The sequence below is a fragment of the Centrocercus urophasianus genome, unplaced genomic scaffold, assembly GCF_019232065.1.
Source record: "Centrocercus urophasianus isolate 14NV4802_14NV808 unplaced genomic scaffold, USGS_Curo_1.0 seq_10, whole genome shotgun sequence".
NCBI classification, from domain to species: Eukaryota; Metazoa; Chordata; class Aves; order Galliformes; family Phasianidae; genus Centrocercus; species Centrocercus urophasianus.
Window position 1 is genome coordinate 9,034,205 of NW_024884142.1, and position 16,798 is coordinate 9,051,002.

A 16,798-nucleotide genomic window follows, 5' to 3' on the forward strand; every position below is an offset into this window, starting at 1 on the left:
TTTTTTTTTTTTTTTTTTTTTTTTTTTTTTTTTTTTTTAGGATAATAAAACTGCTTTATATTGGGCAGTTGAGAAAGGAAATGCTACAATGGTGAGGGACATCTTGCAGTGCAACCCTGATACTGAAACGTATACAAAGGTAAGCATGAGAGTTTTGAGAGCACGATTTGCTTTGTTTAACATCTTCTCTCAATTCCCACATGATGTTAAGATCACAGAAACTTACGATTTTTGGTATTATGAAGTATGAGTATCTTGGGTGCTGTTTAAAATAAATAACTTATTTTTTCCTTCTTTCTGAAATACACAATTTCTTTTCAGTGATGTTAATGTCCACTTGATCACTTGCTAACTGGAACTATGAGTATCTGCCCATACTTTACCTCAGCACAGCTGACACTACCAGCAGCAAGCTGGTACTGGGAAGTCTGAGAAGAGCCTTCTGGTATTACTAAGCTTGGTTAAGTTCATCATCCAGTGAATGAAAAAAATATTATTAAAAAAAAATAGGGAAATGTTACATACAGAAGTGATTTGCCTCTCCTCTCAAATGTCTTTCATTGTATCTCTGTCTACTCTTATCTCTATTTGATGCTTAGCAGAAATGTATTCTGCACGTGTGGTTTTTTGCTGCTGTTCAATCAATCTCTAGTAGTGTCTGTGATTCTTTTTTGAGCACAGGCATGCTGAAGGTTTGTTACCTGCAAAATAACATTTATTTAGAAAATTATCACATTGTAGGATTTGATTTGTTGCACTGTTGCTGCTTTTTGTTTGTTATTGAGTATACAAGGAAGGTTTAGTGTGTGTTTGTTTCGTTTTTAAATTGGGCTTTGCTTTTACTTTCAGGATGGAGAAACACCACTTATCAAGGCAACCAAAATGAGAAATATTGAAATAGTGGAGCTTCTTCTGGACAAAGGAGCTAAGGTCTCTGCTGTAGACAAGGTAAAGAATATGTATGTGTTCATTTACTCAGTATATTTAATCATTTTTGTTTTGCAACCAAATTTTAATGTGAACTGCTGAGGCTAAAACAGAAATAGGTTTTATTGCAGTCATGTGGATGGAGATTCTGTGTCAGGAATAAGAATTTCACAGAGAAATACTGATCATTAATATGCTTAAAAAAGAGTATAGATCTGGTTATGTTAATTGCCAGTCACTTTTTAATTTTGATTATCAGCCACTAAACTAAGCAATGCCAAAGATGGATAACAACGATTTGTTACTGACCTCTCGTGTTACCTACTTTGGTAAACCTCTTAAGTGCTGGGGTATTTATTTGATACTGTTGGCACCTCTTAGAACTTAGTCTTATATCTCAGGCACAGAAGAGGTATTTTGGATTTGGTGTAATAAGGAAACTTTAAAGTTTTTTTGAGAGATCTGTACAGACATTGAAATAATTCTCCTATTCCATACAGGTCTCTGAATTTGCTAGCAGACACTTGTTTTCTGAGTAGAGACTGCGCTTTCCATGAACGTTGAAAGAGGATAATGCCTTAATGCATTATGAGGCCTTTACCTTTGCACTTGTGTTTTGTTTTAACTTTAGAATACTTCTTCAAGGGGAGAAAAAAGCTGACTGTAAGGTTTAACGCTGTAAAGAGTTCCTTAAGGTGTACTGCAAGTACATAATGCGTTTGGAGGGGTGTGGAACGTATTTTCTGTGTGATGGGACTTAGTAGGTCAGGTTGGTGGTCAAAAGTGATAATCCTGAAGATCTTTTCCAACCTAAATGATTCTCTGATTCTGTGACATTGCCTTTTCATCTTACGAATTCATGTTAGGTATTACCAGTTGTTTTTCCTGACTTGCAGAAAGGAGACACCCCACTTCATATTGCTATTCGTGGAAGAAGCCGTAAACTCGCTGAATTGCTCTTGCGAAATCCAAAAGACGGTAGATTGCTTTATAGACCCAACAAAGCAGGGGAAACACCTTACAACATTGACTGCAGCCACCAGAAGAGTATTTTAACACAGATATTTGGAGCTAGTGAGTAAAAGTATTGGCCTAAAAGTGGTCAAACACACCTTCTATTTTTAATCTTTGCACTGTGACATCACATACTACACCATTTCTCTTAATCGCTTTTACTGAAGTCTTGGTTACATAGGAATTTTCTTTCATTTGCTGTAATTTTGTTGGAGAATTTGTAGTAAGCTCTAATAGTTGTGATAATTGTATAATACATAGGTGATCAGCGTTCGTTCCAACAAGAGTGTAACACCAATACTGCTGTGTTAATAACACTAATAATTTATATGAGACGGTTATGCACACAAACATAGGTAAACCTGTCATAAATTTATGTATCAAAATTGTCATACTGATAGGATTTCTTAAAACAAAGCTCTGTAACACAGTATTTATTTTACAGGACATTTGTCTCCCACGGAATCTGATGGTGACATGCTGGGTTATGATCTGTATAGCAGTGCTTTAGCAGATATTCTGAGTGAACCAACCATGCAGCCACCTATTTGTGTGGGCTTATATGCTCAGTGGGGAAGTGGAAAATCTTTCCTGCTCAAGAAACTAGAAGGTAAAATTTGATGTAGCCTTTTCTTGTGGGTTCAGATACACCTATGGAAATCATCAAATTGGTGTTGATAGCTTTTGCAGCAGCCGTTGGTTCATCTAGTGCTGTATCTGATCTGTGTACCACACCATAAATAAAAAGCAGTGTGCATTTTTCGTTTTTGAGTGTGATGTTCATTAACTCCTCTGTATTCAGAACGCTTTTCAGCATTTCTTTCCTGCTTGTTGTTCATCTTTTTATTGTGTGGATGAACACTTCTTGCACTCCTCTTTGAAGAGGAGTTATAACTATATAACCATTATGAGTTAAGTTTCCATTGGTTTTGGTCAATATTAGGGAGAAGTTAGTGTAGGAAAAAATATCTTCAATAAATGAGGGTCTGTATAATGATTTCTGTGCCTTTTGGTCTAGAATGGTTTAACATGTTTACTGGTCTTTGTTTTTCAGATGAAATGAAGACTTTTGCTGGGCAGCAGATTGAACCTCTGTTTCAGTTCTCCTGGCTGATTGTGTTTCTCACACTTTTGCTCTGTGGAGGTTTGGGTTTATTGCTTGCTTTCACAGTGGATGCAAAGCTTGGAATAGCAGTGTCACTCAGCTTATTAGCAGTGCTCTACATTTTCTTTAGTAAGTCTATTTTTATGTATTTTCTGATGGCTTTTGCTAAATATCTATTTTTAGCATTAGTTTCTGTTTTGTAGACAAACTTTTAGAGGAAAACCTGATTTTGTGGGAAGTAAGACCTCCTTTGACCCTTTTCTTGTGTTGTACTTTGTGAGAAGATGTTCTTAAAAACAGACAAAAACCATGCATATTACCTTCACTACGTTGCTATTAACTTTCTCATTTCTGGCCATAATTGTTGAAATTCATTGAACTTCACTCTCTATCTGTATGTGAACTTCATGATTCCTTCCAGTTGTGAATTTCCACTAAAGCAGACTTTTTTCCTTCTTCCAGCTGTAATTTATTTCGGTGGTCGAAGAGAAGGTGAGAGCTGGAACTGGGCCTGGGTACTGAGTACAAGACTGGCAAGGCACATTGGATACTTAGAGTTGCTTCTGAAACTCATGTTTGTCAACCCACCAGAGTTGCCAGAGCAAACCACTAAAGCTTTGCCTGTGAGGTTGGTTATTTCACTTGCTTAGTCTGGAATGAAAAATTCAGATTTGCTCTGGCGCTTTCCAGACTGTGTGTATTAATGTGTGTGCATATTGTCCTGTGTAAAGCTGTTATGATTCCTGTTGGCAGAGCAGCCATGAAGGCTGATGCAAGTAAATTCTTGAGGGTGTAAAGATCAAGAAACTACTCTGTCAAATTACTGTTGCTACTCTGTGCCAATGTCAGTGGAAGGTACTGCTTTTTGGTGGTGATGTGCGGTTGTGTTGTTGTTTGTTTAATTAATTTGTGACAGAGAAAGTAAGAAGTTAGTAGTGGGCTATACCAGGGAGTTATGCTTGATGCTTATTTCACTGATTATTGTTGCTAGGATATCTTTTTAAGACCTTTTTCCTTTTCTTGCAAGTAGAGCATCAAGCTGCTCAAAGCTTGTAGCTTATTGTAAGCCACAAAAGTTAAACTGTGTTTTGTGGTTTTGTATACTGCTGTCGTTTAGAAGCTGTTAATTTAGCCCAGTGGTGCTTTTATGTGATGTTCTTCTGTATGTTTTTTGATCTGCCATGAATATTTGATAAATGTCATAATGTGACTTCAGAAGTACTTGTTGACATTATTCTCTGGGGTTGTGAAGATATTTTTGTTTTTACTGCTGTCTGAGCTGCCATTATTGCTGTCTTCGTTTTTATCTTTTTTAATAAGTTTTAGAGTAGGAAGTGGGCCAGAAAAAGAAGTTGATAATGGGACAAATAAGTATGTAATTTTATGTTAGAGATTTAAGAAAAGAAGTATTTTAAATGTTTTCCCGCTTGGATGGAAAAACCAAATAAAAGAAATCTTTCAGCTACTGATATGCAGGAAGATTTTTGCCTTGGTGATCTAAAACTATTTCAAGCTTTCCAAAGTATATAACATGTATGGTTTTTTTTTCTCTTTCAGATTTTTGTTCACGGACTACAATAGACTGTCCAGTGTAGGTGGAGAAACTTCATTGGCTGAGATGATTGCTACCCTCTCTGATGCGTGTGAAAGAGAATTTGGTTTCTTAGCAACAAGGCTATTTCGAGTTTTCAAGACAGAAGATACGCAAGGTTTTTATTACCTGAGTGGCATTTCTGATTATACCATTTCAGTGCACCGTTATTAGGGGTTCTGTTCCTCATAGGAGAAGCTCTTTTTAGAAACTGCTGTAATCGTGCAGAAGGAGAAATTCTCTTCGTTGTCTTGGAGAGAAAAATGCTCTGTGTTCTTTGTTTATCTTGATTTTATTAACAAATATGGTGAGATGAAATGAAGTATTCTTACTTGATCCATGTGGAAGAAACTTTTTCTGTCCCATCTGCAGATTGCTGAAAAAAATATGCAGAACAGCATATGATGTTGTGAGGCAAAGGGGAATTTTCAGTTCGTAGAAAACTTATTGCTGCTTACAGTTCAGTTTCTCCTCATTTAGGCTTGAACGTATCACGCAGAGGGATCTCACAGATTCCTCTCACAGGATTCTGTTGTCCTTAAATGAAATATTTCTTCTATATTCTTCAGGGTGGAAGACACATCCTGTGTGCCAAACACAACTTGCTCTTCGTTATTCTTTCATAAATTCACTGTATGTTCTTTATCAAACTGTTGCATGGATTTTTTTTTTCTCCCTTATTTCTGTATTAGACATTCTCTAGCTTGTCTCTTTCATTGAAGCTCTCCTTAACTTCAGCTTTTATGGTGCTGTAATTTCACTGAAAGCAGGGTTTGATTTAGTGCTGGTTCTTGTGATAAGCTGCAGTAATTGCCCATTCCCCTTCACCTGTCCTACCTTAGTCTTGTGTTCTTTGGCTCTGCTGCTTTCTTGTGCTCTTTCTAATTCTGTATTTGATCTTACAAAACCTCTCCAAGTCTCTAGATGTTCACAAACATTCCATATGGTTTTCTTTTCCTTATCTTTAACGTCTGTTATGTCTCTACACTTGCAGACACATTCAGTTGCCATTTCTTTGTTGATTTGTAAGTCCCCCTGTAATCCATTCCTGTCTCTTTCTATTTAGAGGAGACTTACATCCCTACTTATATTCACTTCTACACATCTTTATCTGAGCCGTCATTCTTTGCTTCTTGCCCTTCAGTCCTGTCATTGTGCATTTCTGTTGCTTTGTACTGCATCACAAACCTGTCATCTTATGTCAGTAAAGGGAAAGACCTTTCCAGCTTAAACCCTGGTCTAGAGTGTTGTATGTGGTCTGAAATTCTTTCAGAATAGCTTTTTTTCATTGAAGTTCAAATACGGATTTTTATTTTTTTTTTCATCGTTTTCTGTTAGACTATTACTGTATTCTGTTCTTTGACATGGACAAGTGTTGAATTTCTCTGCTCATACAGTTCCCAAAGGCAGAAGGTGCTGTTTTGGTTAAAACAAACAAAAAGCCTGTTTCTTAAATTGCTAGGTCTGCTGATCCGACAACTGCCGTGTTCTCTTGTCTCTTCCTTATCAACCCTGGATAAGTCAGCCTTCTCTGAGCTCTTGTGATCATCTGCTCTTTATGTACTCTGTGTATGTGTTAGCATGCAGAAAAGGGTGAGCCTAGAGCTTCAATCTCAAATTGTGGCTTGCATTTTTGAGTCATTTCTCCAATGGAAATGTTATTGGGTTACCTAAAGATTGGATTTCTGTTCAAAACCAGGTAGTTACTTCACCATTTGCCTAGAACTTGTAGAAATACACTTAACTGAGGGATGTCATAAAAGGGCTGATGCTACTGGTGTGAAAGCTGCTTAATGAAGGTTGTTTCAATCCAGTATGGATTTCTTGAAACAAACTGAAGGTTAAAAATTCTCTGCTTTATGATTTCCAAGATTTTTTAGCAAATTTAGGTGATTTTTATTTTTTTTTTTTACTTTTGTAACTGAATTGTAAAAGTGCACTAACCTTTGGTGCAAATTATTGTAAGAGGTGTGCAGGTTAATATATTATGAATTTACCTGTAATGACATCGTATGTTCATTGTAACAGCAAATACTTGTTTTCTAGGTAAAAAGAAATGGAAGAAAACATGCTGTCTCCCATCCTTTGTGATTTTCCTGTTCATATTGTCTTGTGTTGTTTCTGCGGTTGCCCTGCTGGCGATTTTTAATGTAGAGCCAACCAACATGACAGTGAATGCTATTCTTATCTCAGTCACGTGTGTTGTTGGTTTGGCCTTTATCTTGAATTGTCGCACGTGGTGGCAAGTGATGGATTCAGTTTTGAATTCTCAAAGGAAACGTCTTCACCATGCTGCCTCCAAGCTTCACAAGCTGAAAAGTGAGGGGTTCATGAAGGTAAGCGTTTGTGTGAATTAGCCTTTAAAAGACATGAGCCCAACCCCCCCCAACTTACTTTGGTGATGGTGAGACTAGAAAGAATAACTTCTTAAACATTCTAAAGGTGAGCAACCAAGGCTAAGGGTAATTTGTTACTTCAAAGCAGAGCAGGCTGTGCTGCTGTATATTTCAGTGTGACTGGAAGAATGAATGTTTTGGAAGAGAGATTTCTGGGACTCATGCACTTCTGGGAGGAATTCCAGTTTTTATAAGCATTCGTTTTTGTAAACTTAGTGAAGTATTTTTGGGATAAGTAACAATCTGTCAAAGAAATCAGGTGCATTTTTTTGAGATTTAAGTGTTATAATAATGTCTTTTCCTTCTCTGCTTTTCCTTTTTTTTTTTCCTTAGGTTTTGAAATGTGAAGTTGAGCTGATGGCCAAAATGGCAAAAACCATTGACAGCTTCACTCAGAATCAGACCAGACTTGTTGTAATTATTGATGGATTGGATGCTTGCGAACAGGACAAAGTTTTGCAAATGCTTGATACCGTGAGTTGGATCATTATACAGAGATGAGTTCTGGATTCTCTCTTCCATAGATGATTCAGATTCATCCACTTATTGCATTTTCTTTAGAATGAAGGCCTGTATACAGAGTCTCTGTTGTGCTGTAGTTATTTTTAAACGTTTGTGTGCAGAAGCATAGCTGTAACACTAAGAGGAGCAGCTTTCAGAAGTTGGAAACTGCATCTTAGTGGCACTGCACATGTTTGTAAGTGCGAATGTTTTGAAATCAGCGGGTGCTAATTATTAGGAAACTGAGATCTTTTTGAAACAAACTTACATTGTTTGAAGAGGTTTTGGTTGTTTCTGAAGTACATCAGACGATAAATACTTACAGGGTAAGTATTTCAGGGACTCTGACATTGCTGCATAGTATTTTCTTGCTAATGACTTCTGTTTTAAGTGCTTCTGCTAATGTGTCAAGTATGCTTATGGGTGGTATGTCCATAGATAAGTCATATCGAAGAAACTGACATCTTTGTCTGTCCCTGGTTCTCTATCTAGGACAGAGTATAAAATGTTGAATCAGATGTTCAGATGACTGACACTTAATACTGGGCTTACTGTCTCCTTTCTTACAGGTGCGAGTCTTGTTTTCAAAAGGCCCATTTATTGCTATTTTTGCGAGTGACCCACACATAATTATAAAAGCTATTAACCAGAATCTCAACAGTGTTCTACGTGACTCAAACATAAATGGACATGATTACATGCGCAATATAGTCCATTTGCCTGTCTTTCTGAATAGCCGAGGGCTTAGTAATGCAAAAAAACTGATGGTAGCTTCGACAACCAATGGGGATGTTCCTTACACAGATAATGCAGGTAAAGTTATGCAGGAGAATAATGCTGAGGTTACAAAAACGGTGGTAAAATCTGTTTCCTGGAACGAGCTAATTAAATAATTTGTAGATTATTGATGTTATTTTATAATGCAGTCACTTTTTTTTTTTTTTTTTTTTTTTTTTTTTTTTTTTAGATTATATGTTTAAATTGACATAATATTTTCTCAGAACAGCCTTGGGGAGATGACCAAGCTTGGCAGCAAAACAGCTCTCAATAGGCGGGTGAGAGATGTTATACTAAATGGTCCAGTACTGGTGATAGGGTTTTTCTTTCTTATTCTTTTCTCATTTTCTTTCATGTATTTAATGGCATCAACTTTGAAGACTTGTCAAACTATTCCTTGGAAGTTAGAATGTATGATCTGTATAGGAGAACTATATTCCTAAATCAGCAGACTGATTTTTTTATTTTATTTTATTTTTTTTTTTAATCAAAGAAGAAAAGCTGTGCTTGTTCACTTAAGTGTTCTTTTCCACAAAGCTTTATATTCAGAAACTGGTGGAATGTTTAAGCTTTCTATGAATGCTGAAAGATACAGCATGCTATTTATGTGTTACATCAGATGTTATGTGCCTAAGTCAGTTAAATTCAGCTAAATATTTTTATGGTATTTCAGCCTCACAGTTGTATTTACTCACAGGGTTTTTAACTTGATATTGAAGTAAAATTTATTATTTCAGTTTCAAATACCTAAATTACTTTGTTACCTATCAGTACTTCCTGCTCTTGTGTGTCACCATCAGGATACTTACCGAAGGCGCCAGATGCAGCGCACCATTACTCGCCAAATGTCCTTTGATTTGACCAAGCTTCTGGTTACAGAGGATTGGTTCAGTGATATCAGTCCTCAGACCATGAGAAGATTACTGAACATAGTTTCAGTGACAGGTAAGCGTTGCACTTGTTTTCCTGTGGCATGAAGGCAAATGCCAGCTTATTTTTGGAAGGACTCTGTTGTTTTACCTGTTCCAGGCTTTGTGTTCTGAACGTTTGAGTAGGAAGTACTGTAGAGGGTAACCTTTATTCAGCAGAAACAAGTGGAATAAATAATATTACCTGTATAGGACTAACTGGAAAACTTCAGGGATTCGTGGATCTATCAGATGTATTGTCTTAAATATTAAAAATATTTTAACACTACTTGACATCACAGTTATTATGGGAAATGTGTTAAGGGACCTCACCACATGATGAATGGTAGTGTGCTGTACAGATAGATAACTGAGTGAATAGTAGTGTGTGTTGAAGGAAAAGGGCACTGTTCTTGTGTTTTAACAGTCCCAGTATTAATCAGAGTATTACAAGTTCTGAGTTAGGTTTGAAAATAGGATTTCTAAGCTTAGCATGCCTAATGAAATTTGAGTGCTAGGAAGACTGATACTCTCCTATCCTACCAGCAATACTAACAATAAAGTATTATGTTCAGTGACCTGTCTTTCTAGGGTAACATTTAATGCTTAAGTAAAAAAATCTTGCACTGATCTAATTAATAGAAGAGTCTCTCTTATTTTTCCTGTTGGTCTTTACATCTAGAGATGATTTATGTGTGAAAACAGAGCTAAAATTCTAAGTAAGTACACCATCTCCTCACACTGTTGTTATTGTTGGCAAATTTTAGTACAAACGTGTAAGTACAAAAAATCACAAACTTAGATATTTGTAGTAATAAAATGCTGTAAAAACAAGCAGAAGATACCCTGGAAGAAAACTTTGTGCAATAACTTGTGATTATAAACGATGTCATGAAGCACTCCAAGAGCAGAGCCTTCAAGCTGTACATTAAATGTCATCTCACCAATAGGAATGCAGTTCTGTAAGGAAAAGTTGCTAAAACTTATTAACTTGGTTCACTCATCCTTTTTCTGTCTTCTAAAATGAGCTTTATTTGTAATTCATACCTTGTCTTATTAACTGAAAACCATTTTTTATTCATAGCTTTGAAATTCACTTCTTTGACTGATTAAGATGGCAGTTCTGGTTATTTCTTCTGACTGTGTTTTGTATCCCAGTGCACAAAAGATCTTTCACCACATTAGCATGAGTTTTGTCAACTTCTGTATTTAATTTTGTTGAAGTTTACCTGTAACAGAATGAGAACATCAACTTCAGCTCCAAGCTAAAAGTTATAATACCGGAAAGTACTTAGGTCAGGATGAGGGACATAAGGACATACATAACTGTTCCTTTAGAGGGAAGGGAGAGGTTGAGGAAGGTATCTTTGGAAAGGGAAAAAAAAAAAAAGAAAAACCGGCCAATATAAAAACACCTGTGTTTCTTTTTTTCTGTTTTATTAGGTCGCTTATTGAGAGCAAATCAAATCACCTTCAATTGGGATAGGCTTGCTAGTTGGATCAATCTCACAGAGCAGTGGCCATATAGAACATCGTGGCTCATACTGCATCTTGAAGAGACTGAAGGTGTTCCAGATCAACTGACTTTAAAAACCATCTATGAGAGGTAGGTGGATGGTATGTAGTTTGAATGATTAAAATAATCATTGCGAATGATTATTGGGGTATTGTGGCTTTCAAACAGCGACGCAGTTGTAATCGAGAATTCCTACGGTCTAACTCTCCTCTGTTAACTTCTGGCTACTTGTGAAATGACTTTCATCACTATTTAATGCACCATGTATTCTTTGTGTTAAAACCAAAGGATAGTATACTGGAATTCTTTTACAGGTAACTGTATGTTTATTTCTTGATCTAACTTTCATCTCTACAGTGGTCAAGCTAAGTTTATCTAGTTAGACCTCAGCGCAGATTCTGGTTTCTACAGACTGCCTTTACTCAAAAAGATCTCTGCAGTTTTGGTGCTCTGTTAATGATGTGCTCAAGGATGTAGTATTCTTTTTACAGAAGTTAGAGTGTGAACGTGTAATGTGAGCTCTTTCTTGGTCACTGATGCAAGTTGCTGTCTGTAAGTGCTATCTACATACTGCTTCTGAGAGCAAGAGGTGTTTCCAGTGAATGTGCCTGTCTGGATCTGCACTGCTTGTGTGAAAGGAAATGTGGATAGTGAGAAGCGACCTGGTGGCAGTAGGATGGTAGAATTGTCATTTTCTGATTGAATAAGATGACAAATACTGCAGTCTCTTTATTTTTAACACAGATTTTCAATTCCAGACCAGTTGGTATGAGAAAAATCCGTGGAAGTACAGATAATGTCTCATATCAGACATTTTTCTTTAATGCTACTGAGGGAAAACCTCAGCTGTCTTTCTTTTTAAAGTTATGAAACAGATTTAAATTAAGCCATATTAGGGCCAAACTGTTGGATGATTGTGTCCTGAGAAAGAAATGCAGTCTGTGCTACTATTTCTGAAAGATTTTGACACTGTATCTAAGCAAAACTTTTTTTTATGGATACAGATTCTTCAGTTTTTTTTCATTCCTTGTCACCTGCATCAAGGGAAGGTCAGGCTGGGCATTAGGAATAGGTGCTTCACCAGAGGATGGTGGGCATGGAACAGGCTCTGCAGGGCAGTGGGCACAGCCCCAAGCTGCCAGAGCTCTTAGAACACACTTGTATGTAGGATTTTGGATGTACATTTAGATTTTGGGTGGTCCTTTGTCTTCTTTCTTCCAGCTTAAGATATTCTGTAATTCATTGCTTATCAGCAGAGGATATTGTCAAGTAATTGTTGTTGGGCTTCTGCTGACATTTTCAGAACAACTATTTTAGTCGCACATTATTTAGTCTGTTTCATGCAATCCCATTTGTACTGGTAGAGAGTAAACATGGGAGATTCTTACTCTGAAATAAATATGTTAGCACATCCTTTTCATTAATTCAAATTCCAGTTTATTTCTTCACCCTGTTGATGACTTGCACATGCTTACTTAACTCTCTTGCTTGAGAGATCTTAATCTTCATATTGAGTTCTCGCGTAGCAAGGCATCCATTAGGATGTTGGGATATTATTAATCTCTTAGGAGGTATGTTGTTTTCCTAGAAAGCCTGTATGAAGTCTTTGCATTAATGGCTACAAACATATACCTGAAGTTAGAGGTTCTCATTAGTACCCTTTGATTAATTAGCATCAGCAGTACTAAATCACTTAGGAATGAACAAAGTCCAGTGCTGTCTTCAAGAAATACCAACCTGTTTGATGTTTCTGAGGAGCTGAAGGGAATATTAGAGACCTGAATTGTTCTCAAAAAACATGTACTAGTGATTCCAGTGTAACATGAAATCTGTAATAAACCAACTTAAGGAGAAGGAAAGAACAGGCACGACTGAATGCGGAAGGCTAATTCTGGTTCTGGATTATTAGTTGTTAGCACAGACACTTGAATGGTTGCCAGTGTCAGGGTTTATTAGTTCAGCGTGGAGAAGATGCGTGAAACCTACCATGCAGTTTTGCCTCTTGCAATGCGAAGCACATCTGGAAGTAGTATTGCCACTTGAGTAGCTTGCAGATTCGTAACATAGGCATTAATAAACTTATTTTTAAGTTTATGGTGTTTGAAGGGTCTGTAATGTGAAGCAACAGTGAAGAACCCTGTGCCATCTCTTGGCTAAATCAAACAAAACCTGCCATAATGACACCCTCACTCCATGCTTAAGAAGAGAGTTGATGCACCTCTTGCACTCTTTGGTTGAACCTGTGTAAGGAACTGGATTTACAGCTCTCGTGATACAGTGACAAAGCTGAGATCTGTCTGATGATTTGGGCAATTGTGTTCACCATGTGCTGAGCATGAAAAGGTCTGTGAGCTCTCCTCTTGGATTACCTGAAGCTCTGAAACTTCTGTTTTATTCAAAATAATCCTTTCAGCGTATAACAGTGTATTACTGCTCTTCAGCTACAACTGTTTGAAGTAATTTGGCTTGAATATCTACTCCTGTATCAATTCAAAATAGAGTATTTAATTTAGCTCCTCTTTTAGAACTTCAATCTCTGTTTTCTTAGGTTTTCTAGTTGATGGAACAGCTTTCCCATTTGGAGTGCCATGAATAGATACCAGATTTCTGTACTTATATAACTTCTACTCCTGTACTGAGTGCTTGTTACTTCTTCTCTGGCTTTTATTCTGGAAGGAGTTATTTGAAAATGTTTTGGTGCTTTAGAACAGGAACCAGAACATAATTTTCTTAGCATTGGATAGTTTGCATCAAAATGCTTTCTTACTGTGGCAGTGCACATTTTCTTTGGTTTTGATGCATTTCTGAGCTGTAAGTGCGTGAGGAGAGATGGCTGCTTGGACACCTCCTTTGAAGATGGCAGTTTCAGAGATTCCTTTTTATATGTGGAGTTTTCAACTTGTGATTGCTTCCCCCCATGTGAGGGCTTTGATGGCGCAGTCCTGTCCAGCATTTGGTCTCCCTTACAGTGATTGACCCATCGGGTAGGTCTGTTATAAGTGCCCTCAACTGAAGTTCACAGAGTTGCAACAGGTGCTTCAGGTGTGCACTGAGGGTATGACGAGAGGTGACAAACCCATTGTACAGCTGTTGCACGGCTGTTTCTGGAGGCAGGCAGCTCCCAGCTGTTCCCCGCCAGCAGTTGGTGCCGGCAGGTGGCACTCGCGCGGTGCTGTGCCTGGCTCATGGAGCTCTGCGCTCAGGTACAGCATCAGGGATCTTTTCCACCAGGTGCTTTGTTTTTCAGTGTCGATTCAAAGAATAAGCAATGCAGAAGGTATGGCTGAAATGAAAAGAATCAAGTAGTTGAGCGTCAAGAAATGGAAGAATAAAGTAGCCTGCCTATGCAGTTTGCAGATAATGTAGTAAAGAGAGAGCCGTCTGCTGTCACATCGCAGTGCTGTCTGTTACAGTTACAGAACACTGAACTAAGACGACTGAAAGCTGTTCTAGAACTATTCATCAGTTCCTTAGTGAAGCTAAAGTGGTCACCTCCTGTACCTTTCACTTGGGTAGTGCTGTGCCTCTGCTGGCTGCTGGCAGCACATTGTAGGCTAATACCTGCGAGTGCTGAGTACTCAGAGCAGTGCAGGAGCCCGGAGCTGCAGTGTTCCTGGGGGAGAAGATATAAAATTGATTTTTGAGTAAATATACTTATAGCTCTTTGCTTCCAGATAAACTAATACATTCTTTTCATGAATGATTGCTAGAGAATAAATTTGCTAGTGCGTTTTCTGTAGGTACTATGTAGACTGATGTGAAGGACTACTAATTAGTATCATTCTGTTGGGAGTAATGTGTCCTTACTGTCCCATACTTCTCAGAGATGGTAAAACATCAGATACTGCACAAGCAACGTTTTCCTAGGATCTTCTTTAAAAAGAAGAAAAAAAAAAAAAAATGAAAATGAGCATCACTTTGCAATGTCTCTGTGGGCAGACTTTGTGAACTGATGCTGCTTGCTTATCTCTTAGTAACAGGTAGACATTCTGTGTTATAGTTCTTTCTTTAGTAGATGGAAATAAGCCCATGCTTTTCAATTATGTCAAATTTTGAAAACAAATATTAAGTCTGCATTGTTCACTCTTTGTCTCCAGATTCTGGAAAAAATGTCTTTAATCTTCGTACTTTCTTTAACATGCCGTTTCATCTCTCTTGTGTCCTCTTATTTGCCAGCTTTTCTCTTTGCTGGTATGGATCTCTTTGTTCAGCCTTCTGGTAGCACCAGTATTTACTCTTTAAAGCTTGGCTGTTGCCTTTCCAAGTGTTCTTTTGCCAACAGGTTTTTCATACAGCCTTTCTCCTTGCAGGGTTAAGCTCCCTATTCTGATTTCTCATCTGTTGTGTCCTCCTTTCCCCTTGGTGTTCACGTTGATCTGTGATCATTAACCGTGTCTTTTGTCCAGCTCTGGTTTCATTCATTTTATCATGTTCTTTTTGCATTCATTATTGTAGCATACACTTAGTATTTGTCTCTATGTTGTGCTGAGTTCTCTTCTGTGTTACTGTAGAATCTCCCTAATGTCAGTTCTGTGTAATGCCAAAATGGCTTGTAGAAATTGCAGAAAGCAAACGTTTGTAACCCTGAAGGGGAGCAAAATCCTCGAGCATTCTGTAAATGAAGTTGCCACAGTATTAAGTTGCCAGATTAAAGCAAGTTTTAACTGAACATTTGCAACTGATACTTTTCACACTTGTAAACTAGCCAGCAATGGGAATGTGCTGTTGTGAAGACTACATAAAATATCCGTGACACTAGAATGAATATCAGTGCCAGATCTAAATAAAGGATACATTGGGAAAAGCAGAGTGGCTTTTGAAGAGAGAAGATATTTTTCAAGAGTATGAATTTTTCAACAGAGTCAATGAACATGTGAAGAATGTGATGTAATGTCTTGAAGTATCAGGAGTTTGAAGCAAGATCCTGAGAACATCCACATGTATTAAAACTTAGGGTAATTGCAGGCAAGATTGCTTGAGGAAAGCAGAAGAGGGAAGCAAAAAGGAGGAGTAAGAGTCCCATGAGAAACTCCCTCTCTGACTGAGGGAAAAGATGCAATATGGAGATTTAATTGGGACTACTGTTTCACAGAGGGTTGCAGAAGTAACAGTGAGCAAATTGCAGATGCAAGTCATTGTGGATATGTCTGTCTTAACCTACTGGGGAGAATGATCTCATCTGTGAGGCTACTAATGTAGTTGTGGTCTGTGGATCTGCACCTACAAAGAACATTCACAAATTCATTGCTGACAGATGAAAAAATACATTCAGTGCTCAACAGCAGTCAGAAAAGGAAATTGTGTCTTTAGGATTTATCATCAAAGAGATGAAAGAAATTATTGTATTAAACATATCTGTGGTGCCATCTACATTCTGAACACTGTGAGATTCTAGTCAGTGTATTTCACAATGGATGTACCAACGTTGACAAGATCTTAGAGGATGAGAAGAGCCCTAGTTTCACTTCAAAATTTTTCTGTGAATATCAGCACAGATCTTTTTTTTCCTTTTCTCATGCTGTGAAGAATTTTGGTTTCCTTTGGAAAGAATGCTTTCTCCTTTGTTTCAGATTCTCAGGTTTTCCTCAAGACTGAGACATTTGAATCGTATTTCCCCCAAAGATATTGGTTAAGCATTTCAGTTTGAGGATCTGAGTCTTAACCATCTTGCTTCTTTTTTTTTTTCTTATACTTTCTAATGTTTAAGGCAGTAAGACAGTGATTAGATATTAACACCTTCTCAATTAAAAATACTGATGTTAAAGCCAGTTGTACAAGGGCAATATGTTCTCATTCCTTTTCTTCGTTAAGTTTATTCACTAAATGAGATCAACCTGCTGAATGTGTTTTCTTGTTTGTATCCTTACCATAGAAGGAGCTGCATCTGTAATGCTTTGTCTATTGGAAGCTGCTCTTAGAAGTCACTGGAGCGATTCTGAATCAGTCTTGCTAGTAGGCCTTTGTCCCTGTGAGCTCTGGAGGTGTCAGTGAGAGACGCTGCAGCTGTGAGCTAACCAGTTCTCTTCTAGATATGGTGGCTTTACCAGTCTGTCGCTTGTTATG

At 37.6% G+C, this 16,798-nt stretch overlaps 1 protein-coding gene across 1 annotated transcript in view; it reads left to right on the forward strand.

The window, feature by feature from the left end:
- KIDINS220 (kinase D interacting substrate 220) overlaps window positions 1-16,798 on the forward strand; it is a 58,965-nt gene that overhangs the window by 15,275 nt on the left and 26,892 nt on the right. Inside the window, exons 10-22 of the mRNA XM_042809576.1 lie at window positions 41-139; window positions 850-948; window positions 1,824-2,001; window positions 2,387-2,551; window positions 2,996-3,175; window positions 3,509-3,674; window positions 4,604-4,755; window positions 6,684-6,973; window positions 7,367-7,507; window positions 8,104-8,388; window positions 8,536-8,589; window positions 9,112-9,256; window positions 10,663-10,825. Coding sequence (XP_042665510.1) covers window positions 41-139; window positions 850-948; window positions 1,824-2,001; window positions 2,387-2,551; window positions 2,996-3,175; window positions 3,509-3,674; window positions 4,604-4,755; window positions 6,684-6,973; window positions 7,367-7,507; window positions 8,104-8,388; window positions 8,536-8,589; window positions 9,112-9,256; window positions 10,663-10,825 — 2,117 coding nt within the window. The remainder of the gene's footprint in view (window positions 1-40; window positions 140-849; window positions 949-1,823; window positions 2,002-2,386; window positions 2,552-2,995; window positions 3,176-3,508; window positions 3,675-4,603; window positions 4,756-6,683; window positions 6,974-7,366; window positions 7,508-8,103; window positions 8,389-8,535; window positions 8,590-9,111; window positions 9,257-10,662; window positions 10,826-16,798) is intronic.